Here is a 15,138-nt window from a genome sequence, read left to right on the forward strand (position 1 = left end):
CCCAGAAAGTTGCAATCTGCAAAAGCATATGCCTTCAAAGATAGAAGAATATCACACATCCACACCCCACTCTTACTAGTCTTTACTTGTCTCTCACTCACTAACAAGTCATTCATCTGCCAGTGACAGTAACTGACTCTTATAGCCTTGATTCTTATACTCACTGAGCTAACTCCTGAGAAAAAAATAGACCATTACTTTTTAGCTACTATTCTGACAGCTATTTCCCATACTGTTGGGAAAAGTATGCTTTATTTATGACACACAAGCCAAGTGAAAATAAGAAATATTTAGCATATTATGACTAATTTTTTTTTATATAAAAAAATATTGGTGTTTTTGTTAAAAATGAGATTATTTGGTGTAATTACGGGTAGGTGAAAAGTCAACACGTAAAAGCATGTTAGACACGTGGCAATATCTTGGCCAATACGTAAGGAGCGTGTTGAACACGTGGCACCATTTTGGCCAACACGTGAGGGGTGTGTTGCAACACGTATTGGGAACATGTTAAATAATTTTCACAATACTGTAATACACTTTAAATATCAATATTCAACTAAAATACTATCTCTATTTTTATATTTAAAATAATTTTTGACATATCACTCTTTCATTTATTATGTCTATAATATTGACCACTCAAAAATAGGAGAAAAAACAAAAATTAGAGAAAACATTTGAAGAGTTCTATATTTTTAAGTATGTTAGTTGTTTTAACCATTAATTTTAATTTTGTATATATTTTATAATTGATATTAATAATTAAAATTATTAAAATATTTACAATACTTGATATATTTTTAAATTTAATATCTATCATAGAATTTCATAAAATGAATAGCATTATTATTAAAAAGATTATAAAATCTTGTCTCAAAGAATTTGAATATGTGAATAAAAAATTAAGCATAGCATTTGATTAAAATAACATATCAGATTGAAAGTACACTAGTGGTAAAAATTAAAAAAGACTATAACAAAAAAATTTAAATTTAAATTATTTCACTGTAAAATGATACATATTGATAAAATACAATAATATCATTTAATTTATATAATCAATCCCAACTAATGAGATAAAGTTTCATTTTTTTTTGTTGTATGTATATATTGGTATAAAAAATCAATAAATATTTTTACAATAAAAAAGTATCGTGTATAATATTCACTTAAATATATATATTAATTAGCCATTGTTTGGTGCTTCATGTCATGTTTTAACTAGATAATCTTGTGTGTGTATGTGCATAAATATATAAATAAACTAGCATTATGAAAGGAATTTTGTGGAAAAATGGTGGATTAGTTTTCACAGCACTAGTTCATAGAACAGAGATAATGCTTTCCCCAGAATTCGATATTGACTGATGCTAGTGGAAAAAACGAAAAAGGCAAAAAAGAGAATAAAACCAAATGCATGATAACTAAAAAAAAAGCTTTTAAATGTGTGGACAAAGCTAGCTATCAGATACAAAAAGTTAATGCCAGAACAATATTTCTTATTATTATATCATTGTTAATTATTATTATTATTATTATTATGTAGCCTGATCAGTCACTATGCTATTCTATTCTATTCTCTCTTTGAAACAATTGTCAAAGCTTGAAATGCTTTTCTATTTTACATTACACTTTTTCTCATCCTGTTTCTGCATATGAGGCTATAGCATATGCATGAACATTGAGAAGGATTTGCATTCTTTTAATTAGTCTTTTGTCATAGTTATATATGCTCCTAAGAGATTGAAGAAAGAGTGAACAAATAAAATGGGAAGTTGTAGCATTTTGGATAAATCAAACTTCATTAAGAATAATTATAATATTTATCAGATTACATGATACATGATAGCTATAATAATCAAATGCTAGAGAGCACAACTTTCATACATTAAAAACACTACATAGAGAGAGAGAGAGAGAGACTAATTAATACTACTACTACTGCTACTAATTAAGTAAGTTCAAGCCAGTTTATTATGACTGATGAGGACTAGTTCATTCATGAATTTTCCATTTGTTTCAAGATAATGAAGTTTGGTATGGCTTGAGGAGTTGAGTGAGTGAACCACTTAGGTGCATGGACATGATTTCATTGGTGGACCCCATTAGCTTCCCTCCAATGAAGACTGCAGGCACAGGTGCATTGCAACCTAGCCTCATTAGAGCCTTCTCCATTTCCCTTCCATCAGGGTCTTGATCAATCTCATGAACCACTGGACTCACCCCTATTTCTTGGAACAGAATGTTCACTGCATAGCACAAACAGCATGAGCTTTTTGTGAAGATCACCACCCCTTTCTCAGATGCCAACCTTGTCACCTTCTCCATCTTCAAATCTTGATGATCAACTACTATGTATGTACAAAACTCTGTTCCAGAAGAAAAAAACAAAACATAATGTTATACAAGAAGAAAAAGAAAATCCTTATATATATATAAGTGTTTAGAGTTTAGAATTTAGATTACCTTAGACTTATTTAGAACTCCCAAACCATTAGACCGAATTCAATCCTGAGTTTGAATTCGATCCAATGGTTTGTCCTGGGCTGATAAAGGAGGAAATTTGGAAATATATATATAGAATTTCTTTTTTAATGTATATATATGAAGGTTGATGAGGTTATTTGAAATGAGATGGTGTATGTACTAGACTATTTATAGGGACAAGTTTATAATAAGAACCATCACTTTCTTTGATGCAATAAGAGCAATGGCACATACACAAACACTGAAAAGAGGTTTTGCTTTATAGATACCCAACTAATTAGTGATGATGATGATGAATGATCCCTATTCGGTTTTGAGCAAGTTGGGAAGACATATTAACACGCATATGCCTTCAATAATTATATATATATACATACTGCATAGTAGTCTCTGGCTATATATGCATGACACCAACCATATAGTATAAGATTATTTTTATTCAGCATGGACGAATGAAATGAAAACGATATCCTGGAGTGAATAAAGATATATAATATGCAATTTGGCATCATGATTTAATTTAATTTTATGAATTTGCATAATGTAAATAGAATAATGTTGGAAATGCTTATTATTAATAGGGATGGTCAATTTAAACCCGATTCTGATGCATATATAATCAATAAGAGCTTTGAATCCTTGTGCAGAAGGGATGAGTTGGCTTTCGGTGGCTGTGAGATTCTTCATTCTTCATGTTCCACCCACCCAACTTGTATGATTCTCTCTCACTACTCAAACCAGCTTTTTATCATACACATACATGGAATTAGTATACGTATACTATACCTATATATAGGGGTATGTATGTAAAAAGTGTATGAAGTTAGTCCATATTGAAAAAAATAAAAAATAATAAAAAATTTATAAGATAAAAAATTCATTAATTTGACACATATAAAATATTTTCATGCTATCTTTTATTTTCTCACTTAGCTTTTCTTTAAAATTTTTGTAGTAACTTAATAAATATGCATGCTTGACAATTGCACTTCACGTAGTGCTCATGCAGATAAATTATTTTAGAAATAGTAACTTTGGATTATATAATTTTATATATACAGGCATAGTTTGTCGGATATGAAGGAATAATAATAATAATAATAAAAATGAGACATAAAGTTCTAGATGTAGAATAATCTCTCTCTCTCTCACACACTCATGCTTATGAAGGTAATTAAGCATTCCTAGCTATATATGAAGTTTGAATTATATAACATGGCTTATACATAGCAAAGCTTAGTGGCATGCTTTTTATCCCATAGCTTGCACCGGGTGCCCAAATAATTTAGCGGTTACGAATCAACCCCTACTTATATCTTTCACACACTTGGAATAATAAAAGTCATGCATTGTTTATAGTCACACACTTGTTATGGCTCCATTTTATTCCTTGTTACTGACAAAAATGGTATTTCTATTTAACAACTTTAGGATTCTATATTGTCAAACAAATATGTTATGTTCAAGTCAAAAATTAACTATTAAATTAGTCGTTTTGTATTTGTATATAAATATATATTATTTAATTATTTTTTTATTATATGTTATATATTTTATACACATAACTGATTTAAATATACAACACAAATTAATTACAAATTAAAAGAGAGAAAAAAAACTCTTTATCAAATTCACTATTTATTTACAACAATAATGAGTTTGACTTTTTAGACTATTAAAGTCAAATTTGGATAAACAATTTAATTAAATTATTTTTAAAAAAATAACTTAAATAATAAATGATTATATTAAAAGTAACTTATAAATAAGTTATTTTGTATTTGAATTTCTAGTTCTAAAAGTACTTATTTTATAGAAATGTGATAAAAAATAATAGTATTACGAGAGAAGTCATTTTTTTTTATTTCTCTATAAGCTCCTAAATAGTTTCTTAGAAAGCTGCAATTTGATTTTGAAATTTGCACCAAACATTAATATTACTATTTTCATGAGTCAAAAACTCAAAAAAGTTACTTTTAAAATTTTCTAAACCGGTGCTAAATAAATATGAATTTGAATTTTATATTTCATTTAATGATAAAAATTATATTATATAATTATAAACAGATCTAAAATATATATAATTACAAATACCACTGCTGATCTACTACTAGATGGATGATACCTGAGAGTGATACTCTCCCTATCTAGGTACTTTATTCTTACCAAAGTTGATAGCAATATGCCAATATGGTATATGGAGTGGTGAGTGTATTATTGTTTAGTATCTTTAGAGCAACATTATATTGGGTGTAACATTTGCATTAACATCATATGTTGATGATGAATTGATGATCATGATTCATAACCCTGGTAGACATACACAAAGAACTATGTACTTATTAAACTAAGGAAAACAAAAAAGGGTACCAAATTAAAACAAAAGACATTCTTTTTTATACAGACAAGTTTGATTTTCATACAAGTGATCAAACAAACAGGACACACACACAAGAAAAAGAAAAAGGGTGCCCCAGATAATTGTCTGCTAGAAAGAAGAAAAAAAAAAAAGAAGTAAAAAGCAAAAAGCTCCTTTAATAACACCACTTTTGGTGTATATATAATAGGAGCTTAATTTGTTTAATTTTGATGATGATGATAGGTAGGTAGGTGGCTAGAACCATATGGCCTTAGCATCCATGAGCATTTGTTTGAGTGTTCCATCAACATGGAGGGATATTACATCCTTTGATGAACCAACAAAGTTTCCACCAATGAAAACTGCTGGAACTGAAGGGTTACAACCCAAAGTCCTCAAGGCCCATTCCATTTCCCTTCCATATGAATCCTTATCAATCTCATGCACTGCTGGGCTTGCTCCTAGCTCATAGAACAGTTGCTTTATGCTATGGCACATGCAACATGAACTCTTTGTGAATATTACTGCTGCCTTCTTTGATGCCAAATCCCTCACTCTATCCATTTACAACCAAGATGTATGTGTTGTTCTTAAGTGTATGTTTATTTGGTGCTGGTGGATTTTTGAGATTTCATTCACCTCTTATTTATAGTGGTTGTTGGTCATATACTCATATGCATGCTTGTGGGTTATTATTGCATTATATTTTATTTTATTTTATTAATTTTGTTTGTATAGTTAAATGGATATATAGGAAAGAGAAACACATACATACATATATTAATAAATTATAGAGAAAAAAAAGTTGCTTCAGATCAGATAGTTGGTTGGATAAGAATAGGGAAATAAATCAAATAATGCTGCTAAGTGATCATTTGGTCGATGGTGACACTGCAAATTCTATATGAACAAGTTGCATTTTAGCATCTAACTATGTTAGTGATAATAATTCAATTTTAAATCTATCTTGGGATAGATAGATGGCCGTACATGCAATCAAACCTTGGAATAAAAACGATGTGTATTAATTTATTTGTCCAAAGAGACTACTCTTTCGGCATCAAATATATATATTATATCGGTAGTATTTTTTTTAATAATTAAATATTAACTAAATTTTAATAAAAATATCAATATATAAAACTTTCTTATATTATATATATCAACAGAATTAGAATAATATTATTAAATAAGCAAAACTTCTTAGAGGCAGGTGGCACAAAATCAATGCCATGTACTGTCGATTAAATATGTTAAACTAATTATGGAATCAAATATCGGCATTAGACTTTAGAGATTACAATTAGTATATATTATTAATTATTAATTAATTAACGAAATGAAAGGTCAGAGGACAAGAATGGTATACATGTCATCTGCATGAGTATTCATAAGGTAACCGACTAACTAACGATATATAACTACCAAAGAAAGATAAACCCAAGATATTATTGAACTTTGAATTCTACAGTACTTATTATTTGAAGTCTAAATTTTATCTAATTTATTTTTTATAATAAATTTTAAATATTTAAAAATATTTATTTTTATATTTTTGAAATTAAATATTAATTTTTTTAATAAATTACACATAATCTTTTAAACACCATAGCAATAATTTTATTAAATTATGACATATTTCATCCTCTAAGGTTATTACAAATACAGCCTATACTTCTAAATTAAAAGAGCATAATGCAAAATAAAAAAAGTATGGATGGGGCTGCCCAAAAAGCATAAACTAAAGGGCAAATGATTATGGAGCTAATAATAATTTAGATTCCAGTTATATTGAACAAAGTCATCAAGTGTTATGCATTTGTTTTCTGAACATGATGAAGCTATCTGCTAGCTTGGCTTCAAGAGAAAGAAGGTGATGTGGAGGAATTGAAGATCAGATAAGACTACTCATCAAGAGTGAGTTTATCTATTTTATTTTCCATTCCACTTTTTCTTACTTTCTCATCTATATTTGGTCCCTGCATCAGATTCATGGAATCGGAATCCATAAATAGTTGTTAGATCCGACATTCTTGGATATGAGTATTTGTCCCTTTAGTTATGGGAAGGGAAAAAATATTCTTCAAATTTAGAAACTGGGGAGTGTGAATGTAACGACACTATAATTAATCACTCATATTATGTAGAGCTTAATTTTACCAAGGTTCGGAAAAACGGATCATCATTAAATTGATAAACAAATCCATCATTAAATTAATAAAGTTAGAGTTCAAAAATTTAAAAATTTAATTAAAATCAAATCGATCATAATAAAATAATATATTTTTATGTAAAATATATAATTTGTTTTAAAAAAAATTGTATTTTATTATTTTAAATCGGTTAACTACTAAAAAATACAAATTCCATTAATTAACTTATATATACTAATCAGATTTTTTTGTTCTTTGATTTATTTGTTGCCAATTATTTTTTTACTTAGACAGAATTAATTTAATAATCGATTTTTAATTAATTCGATTAAACCAATTAATTTGATCTGATTCTCAAAACTATCATTTGAGTAACAACAGTATAAAATATTTTATATATTTATTAATTATATCTATTTTTATAATTATTTGTATTATCAATTATTAATATAAAAAATAATAATTTTTATTGATTTGTTATTATTCTCTTGTGTAGCATTGATCTGATGAGTGATCACATTAACTTTAGGGAGGGATGGGATAATTCTTGAATATATATAATATCCAAGAAAGCTTACTTTATCCAAAAGAGGAGGGATTCTTACACATCATATTAGCAAACTGTATGAAGGGGGAAGACAGAGAATGTCAACTTGAAAATACTAGAAGCTAGGGAATATGATAAAGTGTGTGTATGCGGTTGGTTTGATATTGATATTGTGAGACTTCTCATTGTTCATGCCTAATTAAGGGCGGGAATGGGCTTAGAGATCCATATCTTGTCACAGATTTAATTTGTGTAAAATAGTTAGGTAATTCGACTCAATGAGTCAATAATATACGAATCTAGAGAAATTCACAAAGCAATTAATGTGGTTATCCAAAACACTTAACGGGTTTTAGTTGATAAGCAAAAGATAAAATATTCGGGTTGTTATTTTATTTTTGAGTACTTATTCATTTTAATTTTTAAAAAAAATTAGACTAAATACTTTAATTTTCAACTAAAATAAATTAATTTATTAGTTTCTAACATTTAATTTCGTAAATCGTATTGATTTTTAACGGTCTATTTTATTCTGTCAATTTATAATGAAACTATTCTACGCTTTTGAATTTTAATATGGAGGCACAACTGGTGCTAGACGCTGATATGGGGAGGAGGGGTGCTTGACATTGGGGTCGTGTTAGGAAAAATAGAAGTCGGACCATGCAACTGGAAAGACGCAACTCGGACCGTGCGAATTCTTACTACCAAAGCGGACCGTCCGATTTGTTGCCAATCCCACCCACGTGTCGTTGGCCAGGTGCTCCCCAGTACGGTGCCCATTTAACATAACCATCCCCCTCTATTGCATGCGTACGAAGAATTTCACTTTCCCTTTCCTCCTCAGCCAGCTTCGAAGCCTTCATCTTTTTTCTCTCTCAACCATTTCTGCTCATCTCTTTGAACTCAAAAAAACTCAAATGTTAAAGAAATCAAAACCTAGAAATGTTGATCGTCCAGAATTTCACATTGTAAAACATATCGGCTATTTTGATTATGTAAGTTTATTTGTTAATTTTTTTTATATTCCAGAATTATATTTGTTATGTTTAGAAATTTAATTATAATTATGATTGTTAGGAGTTAAACTGAAAGATATATATGTGAGTTAGTGTATAGTTTTATTCACAAAAATTTAAAAATAAATGTTTAAACTTGGTTCTTGCTTCTATGTTTGTAATATAATGGATAGTTAAAAAAAAAATTTCGAAATTTTTTGGTTGTAATGTATTAGAAGAATTAGTAGTAGTAGTTCCCGGTTAGTTAATTATTGTAGAAAGTTAGTAATATATATTTTAATAATAGTTAGAAAAATATATATGTCTAATAGTTGATTGTTGTTTAGTTGATAACTGTTCTAATTAAATTTAAAAATAGAGGAATATGTATGTAAATAATAGTTCGATTAGTGGATTTAAACATAATTAATTTTTGTTTAGAATTTTTTTTCGAATATGAATAGATCAGTAAGAATGATGAGTTGTTTATAAATTTTTGTAATTTTATTTGAAATTAGAGTAAAATAGTTAATTGTTATAATTAATTTTAAAAATTTATGGTTATATGTTTAAATAATAGTTACATGTGTGTTTCAATGTAAGTAATTATTTTTTAGAATTTTTTTCAGTATAATAGATTAGTATTAAGAATGAGTTGTTTATATTTTTTCAGTATAATATATTTCCGTTTTTTGTAGTAATTACTTCTTTATTGGTAGCCTTTTAATAGACAGAAATATGTTAAAATTAAAGATAAAAATGTTAGTACTTAGTAAATCGGATTTAATATAAGTATAATTAGATTTTTTATATTTATGTATGATAGTTGTGTAATTTGAATCGTGATTTTGCTATGCTTTTGTAGGGTTCACGGATATTGACCTGTGATCACACTGTCCCTCCGGATCGGTATAATGAGAGAGCGGAAGAGCATTTACGATTAACCGGGTTTTACCATGTCACCCAGTTTGGAGTGGTGCAATGTCAGAAAGCACTGATAAATGCTTTAGTGGAAAGGTGGCACCCGGATACACATACCTTTCACCTTCCGGTTGGTGAATGTGCGGTGACACTGAAAGATGTGGCTATGATATTTGGTCTTTCGACTGATGGTCTTCCAGTGACAGGGATGACTTTGAGCAGTTTTGACGGCTTAGAGGCAGAGTGTCTGCACCAATTTAGGGTCTCACTGAGAAAGTTGGATTGTCGAGGAAGCGGCATAAAACTGACGTAGCTACGGGATTTAAAAGAAAGGTTACAGTTGACTGATGAGAACAGTATACAGGTGTACGTTAAGGTTCACATCATGTTGTTGATCGGTACGATCTTGTTTGGAGACAAAGCTGGGGCATCTGTCCATTGGAAGTATCTGCCTCTGCTCAATGATTTTGCTAGTATTGGACAGTACAGTTGGGGATCAGCATGCCTAGCACACCTGTACAGGAGTTTATGCAGAGCATCACGTTTTGATTGTAAGGAAATAGATGGTCCGCTGATACTTCTACTGTGTTGGGCATGGATGCGCCTACCATATCTAGCACCGGTTCCTAAGGAACCTCGCAGTTTTCCGCTTGCAAACAGGTTAGACTATTTTACATTTACCTGGTATCTTCATGTTTAGAAACCAATTGTGTTAACGCCATGCGTCATATTAGGTGGCGAAACTGGGAGCGTGGAGACCGAGTCTATAGATTTCTTAAGCTTGCTCATTTTAGGAAGGCCTTGGATGAACTTCAGGAAGGTCAGGTGTGTTTGCATTGACATTGTATGTGGGTTAGGTCTAGTGATTTACTTATTTGGAATTTAATTAGTTGCTTGCTTTACTGTTGTCAGTTTGTGTGGGTTGCATATTCTGCTGACCGTGTTGATCCGGATATAGTTCCTGGGCCGACCTTTAGAAATGCGTCTTAGGTACGGGTTCGGTACGAATCGAGGACCATTATAAGAAGGCCACGTAGTAGGATTCCCTAGTGGCCTAAATCTAACTCGATAAACACGTCTAACCTGGTCCATCTTAAAGACGTCATGCACATACACCTGCCAATCTAGGCATTGATTTGCACAACATGCAAACACATGCCGGCAAGGAATCCGGTCCACTTGGAACTCACCGCAGTCACATCTTTGACGACGGAGGTCAACTGCATACTCCACTCCACTTGGCAAAATACTATTTATCTCAACATATTTTTATCTTAAACTTGACTAAATAAACTTTTTTCCAAATAATAGATTGAGTACCTGTACTCATATAGCCTGGAAATTCTGGAGCATGCATGGCTTCCAAATCCAAAACACGCATGAAAGATGGCTCTTCAAAAGGCACCTCTTTCGTGAGTGCATTTGCCACGTCTGCCACATTCGAAGCCATAGTGTCGTTACCTTGCTCTTCATCTCTGTCTAGACCAACAACTTCGTAATTGCTTTCAAATTCTTCCTCAGTGTCACTATTGTAGTCTTCCCGTAAAATATTTCGGTCGGCCTCAGATTGTTCGAATTCGATGTACAACTCGATGAACGAGATTTGAGCACGACTTTCAATATACATCGAAAACATCTCTTGCATGCTCGCTTCGTCCGTTATATATTTGTCTGAAATTGAACGAATCCACCAAATACTGGTACAAGATATCTGTACAAAATACATGATATTTTTCTAGACATCTCGGAATCTATCTTCTCACAAATCACGCCTTTAAGCTCTTCAAATGAAATTGTGAAGGGAATAACAACATCTAACGGATCTTCACAAACAAATTTTACTCCATCAGGCGTCTGCAACAAAATCTGACCAAAATAATACACTTTCAAAAGGACTCTATCATCCATTCCTATTACTCACTAAAACAAAAACAAAAACTTTACCAGCAACTATTTTTTTTCAACCCAACAATACAGACCCCACACCCTAAGAAAGAAGAAAAGAAGTCGAAGAAGATGAACAAGATCTGCTCGGCTATCTATGGTTCGGGAACCTTCACAACTATATATATATATATATAGAACTCGGACCAACCGAGTTGTGAACCCTAATTCAAAAATAATATATAATAATAAAAACAGATGGTCTGATTTCATTTATTGTGAATTAAAAAAAACCAAAATCTTGCACAACTCGAACCATGCGACTACTATAACCTACTTCTCCAACGAACAAAACGGACCATCCGATTTGTTCAATAAGAAATTGCAGAGTCCGGTTTTCATTATGTGAGTATCCTCTCCAAATAAAACGGACCATCCGATTTGCATATAAATTTTGGAAACAAAGAATTCGAAGGATCCGATTTCTCCACACCAATTCTGATAAAAAAGTTATCCCACATAACGGTGTAGAACCCCATCTTCTATATCCTTGCAAAGCACCTACACCCCCTCTATAACCAAAAAATCAGCTATTATTCTATGTCTGTGTTATGTTAAATTATCACATCAAACATTAAGTGTCACGTTACAAAAGAGATAAATTAATCTTGAGAATTTATAATTAATTTAGTCCTCTAAAATATTCATTATTAAATAAATTAGTTTCCAAAATTATTTATAAAACTAATTAGTCCCTAAGAATATTCATTATTAGACAAATAATGCTATAATTGCCACATTAGACCTTCTCATTGCTATTATATCTCAATCTTGTTGGTTTACAAATTATTTTGTCATTGCCGATCACATTAAATTCAACCTTCATGTAATTAAATGCCTCTCCATGTGTCAAGTGAGACTAAGTAAGGAGCATCTTCTCTAACATAGGAAGTTACATTGTGTGATGCATGCTACAATATACAGTAGCATATAAAATAAAGTGAATATTTTAATTAAGATTATATGATTGTCTTTATATAAAAATATTTTTTTATTATTAAATAGTAATTATAAAATTTAACTTTTACATGTTATAAAAATTTTATTTTTATCTTAAAAACATTATTATTTCTTTTAAATCATTACTTTTTTCTATAAGTCATTTTTAAAGTGAAAATAAATAAACATCATTATAAAAAATAGTTTTAACATTTTTATTGGATTAGATGTCATGGCATAAACAACAAACAACCTTTTTTTCTTTCTTTTCTACATCAAGATTATTAAAAAAATGACTCTAAGCCATCTCTTATTAGCACCACTATTATTGCTATACTGGTACTCAATTATCAAGATACATCTTCCTTATTTTTCTTTAATTATTTTGACTTAGTATAATGCAAATGTTATTATTACAATAATATGTATCTAGCTATATAGATTGATGCCTAGTTCTTGATCTACGAATGATCCTCTTATTCTTAACTTCTTCTACCTCATTCTTTATTAATTTAATTTTAATGCACACTTAGTATTTTTATATTTTATTTAATTTTATAACGACAGTAGTCAACATATAATTATACAATCATATTATAAATATATTAAAAATGAGTCTCTAAATAAGTATTTTATACTAAACACGTATGTTGCATTTCATCATAATTTTTTTTATATTATTGTAAACAATTTTGATTATTCTAATAATTAAGTATTTAATAAAAAATGTAAATAAATATATATATATATATATACCCAAATAAATTATTTATTTATTTTTTAACATTCAAAATTTAAAATTTTATTTCGTCAAAGATGATTAAACCAATAAAATTAAAACAGGAATTATAAATTAAATTTTAAATTATATTTCAAATTATACTAATTTAAAAAAGAATGTTAGTAACAGTTTTGCAAATATTACTAAATAGTTAGAGACAATAATTAAGCAACCAAATAAGATGTGAGCATTATAGTGTGAATCCAAAACAGTTAAGTATAAATTTGTTATTAATAAAAAAATATCAAAATTAAACAAAAAATTTCTACATCTAACAAACAGTATAACTCAATTTAAATTATGCCGTGAGTAAATATTCTGCACCTCCACATTATCTCCAATGATAATATCCTTCAGTGGGATAAGAATAGGAACATGGCTAATTATTTCAACATTGTACCCATGAACCTTGGGATCATACCAAGGACTCGCAAAAATCTTAAACTCTTGATTTTCACTATCATGGTAGGTTAAGCAACCATGTAATTGAGATGTGGTCAAAATTGGAACCCAAGATTCTCCAACTCCATATCTTTCCATCATCCATGTTTTGGCCAGCAGTTCATTACAATAAATCAAGCAAAGAGAACCTCTGAATTCAAATAAGGCAAAGTTTGGATATTGATCATTTGGCGCCATAGGAAAGGATTGGAACCTCTCCGTGTCAAAATTGAAAGCCCATATCGAAATATTTTCATCAACATCCATACCAATCCAATGAAGTGCCCCATTTAAATAAGTAGAATAATCAAACAATTTTATTAAATGCTTGGGATAATCTACCTCAATATTTATCCATGTCGATGTTCCAACTGTGTGCATTTCAACGACCATATGATGATCATGTTTAGAGATATGTATTCTCATTACCTTGTATTGGTTAGTTTTTGGGTGGAAACCAAAACCCCAAGATATTTGCTTGCAGGGTTTCAGGATTGCGGGTATTTTTGGAGGTCTTATGAACTCACCTGTTATTGGGTTGCAAACAAGTGAAATGTCTCTATCCATTAAACAACTCAAGTAAAAAAGACCATTACAAGAAAGCACATCAACATAAACTTTTCTACCCTGGATTGATTTAGGATCAGGGAGAGGAATCTCAAATTTAGGATCAAGTTTTATGCTACTATTACTATTTGGTTCTAGGACCTCAAACACACTGCAGCATAATGGATTGTTTTTTCTTTCATGCCATTTAATTCGGTCATATTCAACTAGGTGAAAGATTCTTGAATGTAAGTGTCGGATCATGGTAGTAGGAGGTGTATAAGTAAAGAGTAACTTGGCGAAGTTTGGATCAGAAATTAATGTATTCCAATGCTTGCAAACACATCTACAAATCAGAACAGACTCTATAGGAAGTCTAACAAAAATGTCGGTAATTATATCGATTGGAAGACTGGTAAAACAAGACTTACGCACTTGGGATTTCCTGACAATTAAATACAAAATAATTCAAAAGAAGAGAAATAAAAAATTTACAGTGTTATTTATACTCCATGAAAAAATAAAATATAATTTACCTCAATTGGCATGTAAAGAAGTATTGAAAGAGGAATTTGATTATTTTACCCATCTCTCACGTGACAATGATTATTGGGACTTGGGAGAAGTCTGGCACCTGATTACTGAAAGCGTGAAGTTGATGCTCTTAAAAAGGAAGTTTACTTATTTTTGTAAAAGAGTCTAGTGAGAGCAAACTATAATATAAGCTGTACTAAAGTCTCTAGTACCTAAAAAGAAAAACGCCCAAGTCAAAAATAAGATTTGGACTGTTATTATCTTATTTTATCTGGTTAAGATAAAAAAAATATTTAAATTTAAATATCGATTAAAAATTATAGGACATGTTTGGACTGTCAAAAGAAAACCAACCCCAACAACTAAATCGGTAACGTAAGCCAATTAAGTAATTTTTTTACTTTTTATTTTAAAATTTAAAAAATTAAAATAATAAAAAATTATTTTTTATTTTATTTTGTAACAAATTTATTTTTAAATATAAA

At 29.9% G+C, this 15,138-nt stretch overlaps 3 protein-coding genes across 3 annotated transcripts; 1 reads left to right on the forward strand and 2 right to left on the reverse strand.

Annotated features, from left to right (window-relative positions):
* Positions 1 to 1,786: 1,786 nt before the first annotated feature.
* Positions 1,787 to 2,638, reverse strand: LOC107492436 (monothiol glutaredoxin-S11). The gene is made up of 2 exons (XM_016113457.3): positions 2,470 to 2,638; positions 1,787 to 2,372 (listed from the first exon to the last, which is right to left on the reverse strand). The coding sequence occupies exon 2, from the start codon at positions 2,329 to 2,331 to the stop codon at positions 2,023 to 2,025; it is 309 nt and encodes a 102-aa protein (XP_015968943.1). The 5' UTR covers positions 2,332 to 2,372; positions 2,470 to 2,638; the 3' UTR covers positions 1,787 to 2,022.
* Positions 2,639 to 4,979: 2,341 nt separating this feature from the next.
* Positions 4,980 to 5,450, reverse strand: LOC107492437 (glutaredoxin-C11). The gene has a single exon (XM_016113458.3). The coding sequence runs from the start codon at positions 5,411 to 5,413 to the stop codon at positions 5,105 to 5,107; it is 309 nt and encodes a 102-aa protein (XP_015968944.1). The 5' UTR covers positions 5,414 to 5,450; the 3' UTR covers positions 4,980 to 5,104.
* A 3,019-nt stretch (positions 5,451 to 8,469) lies between these two features.
* On the forward strand, positions 8,470 to 9,781 carry LOC107492407 (uncharacterized). Its single transcript, XM_016113431.1, has 2 exons — positions 8,470 to 8,547; positions 9,413 to 9,781. The coding sequence occupies exons 1-2, from the start codon at positions 8,470 to 8,472 to the stop codon at positions 9,779 to 9,781; spliced, it is 447 nt and encodes a 148-aa protein (XP_015968917.1).
* The last annotated feature ends 5,357 nt before the right edge of the window (positions 9,782 to 15,138 follow it).

This window comes from Arachis duranensis, chromosome 6 (assembly GCF_000817695.3).
Source record: "Arachis duranensis cultivar V14167 chromosome 6, aradu.V14167.gnm2.J7QH, whole genome shotgun sequence".
NCBI lineage: Eukaryota > Viridiplantae > Streptophyta > Magnoliopsida > Fabales > Fabaceae > Arachis > Arachis duranensis.

Excerpts from the sequence above, each read along its gene's own strand:
- LOC107492436 (XM_016113457.3), bottom strand. The coding sequence starts at position 2,331 with ATGGAGAAGGTGACAAGGTTGGCATCTGAGAAAGGGGTGGTGATCTTC.
- LOC107492437 (XM_016113458.3), bottom strand. The coding sequence starts at position 5,413 with ATGGATAGAGTGAGGGATTTGGCATCAAAGAAGGCAGCAGTAATATTC.
- LOC107492407 (XM_016113431.1), top strand. The coding sequence starts at position 8,470 with ATGTTAAAGAAATCAAAACCTAGAAATGTTGATCGTCCAGAATTTCAC. Across the intron at positions 8,548-9,412 it reads ATATCGGCTATTTTGATTAT|GGTTCACGGATATTGACCTG; the intron begins GTAAGTTTATTT and ends ATGCTTTTGTAG.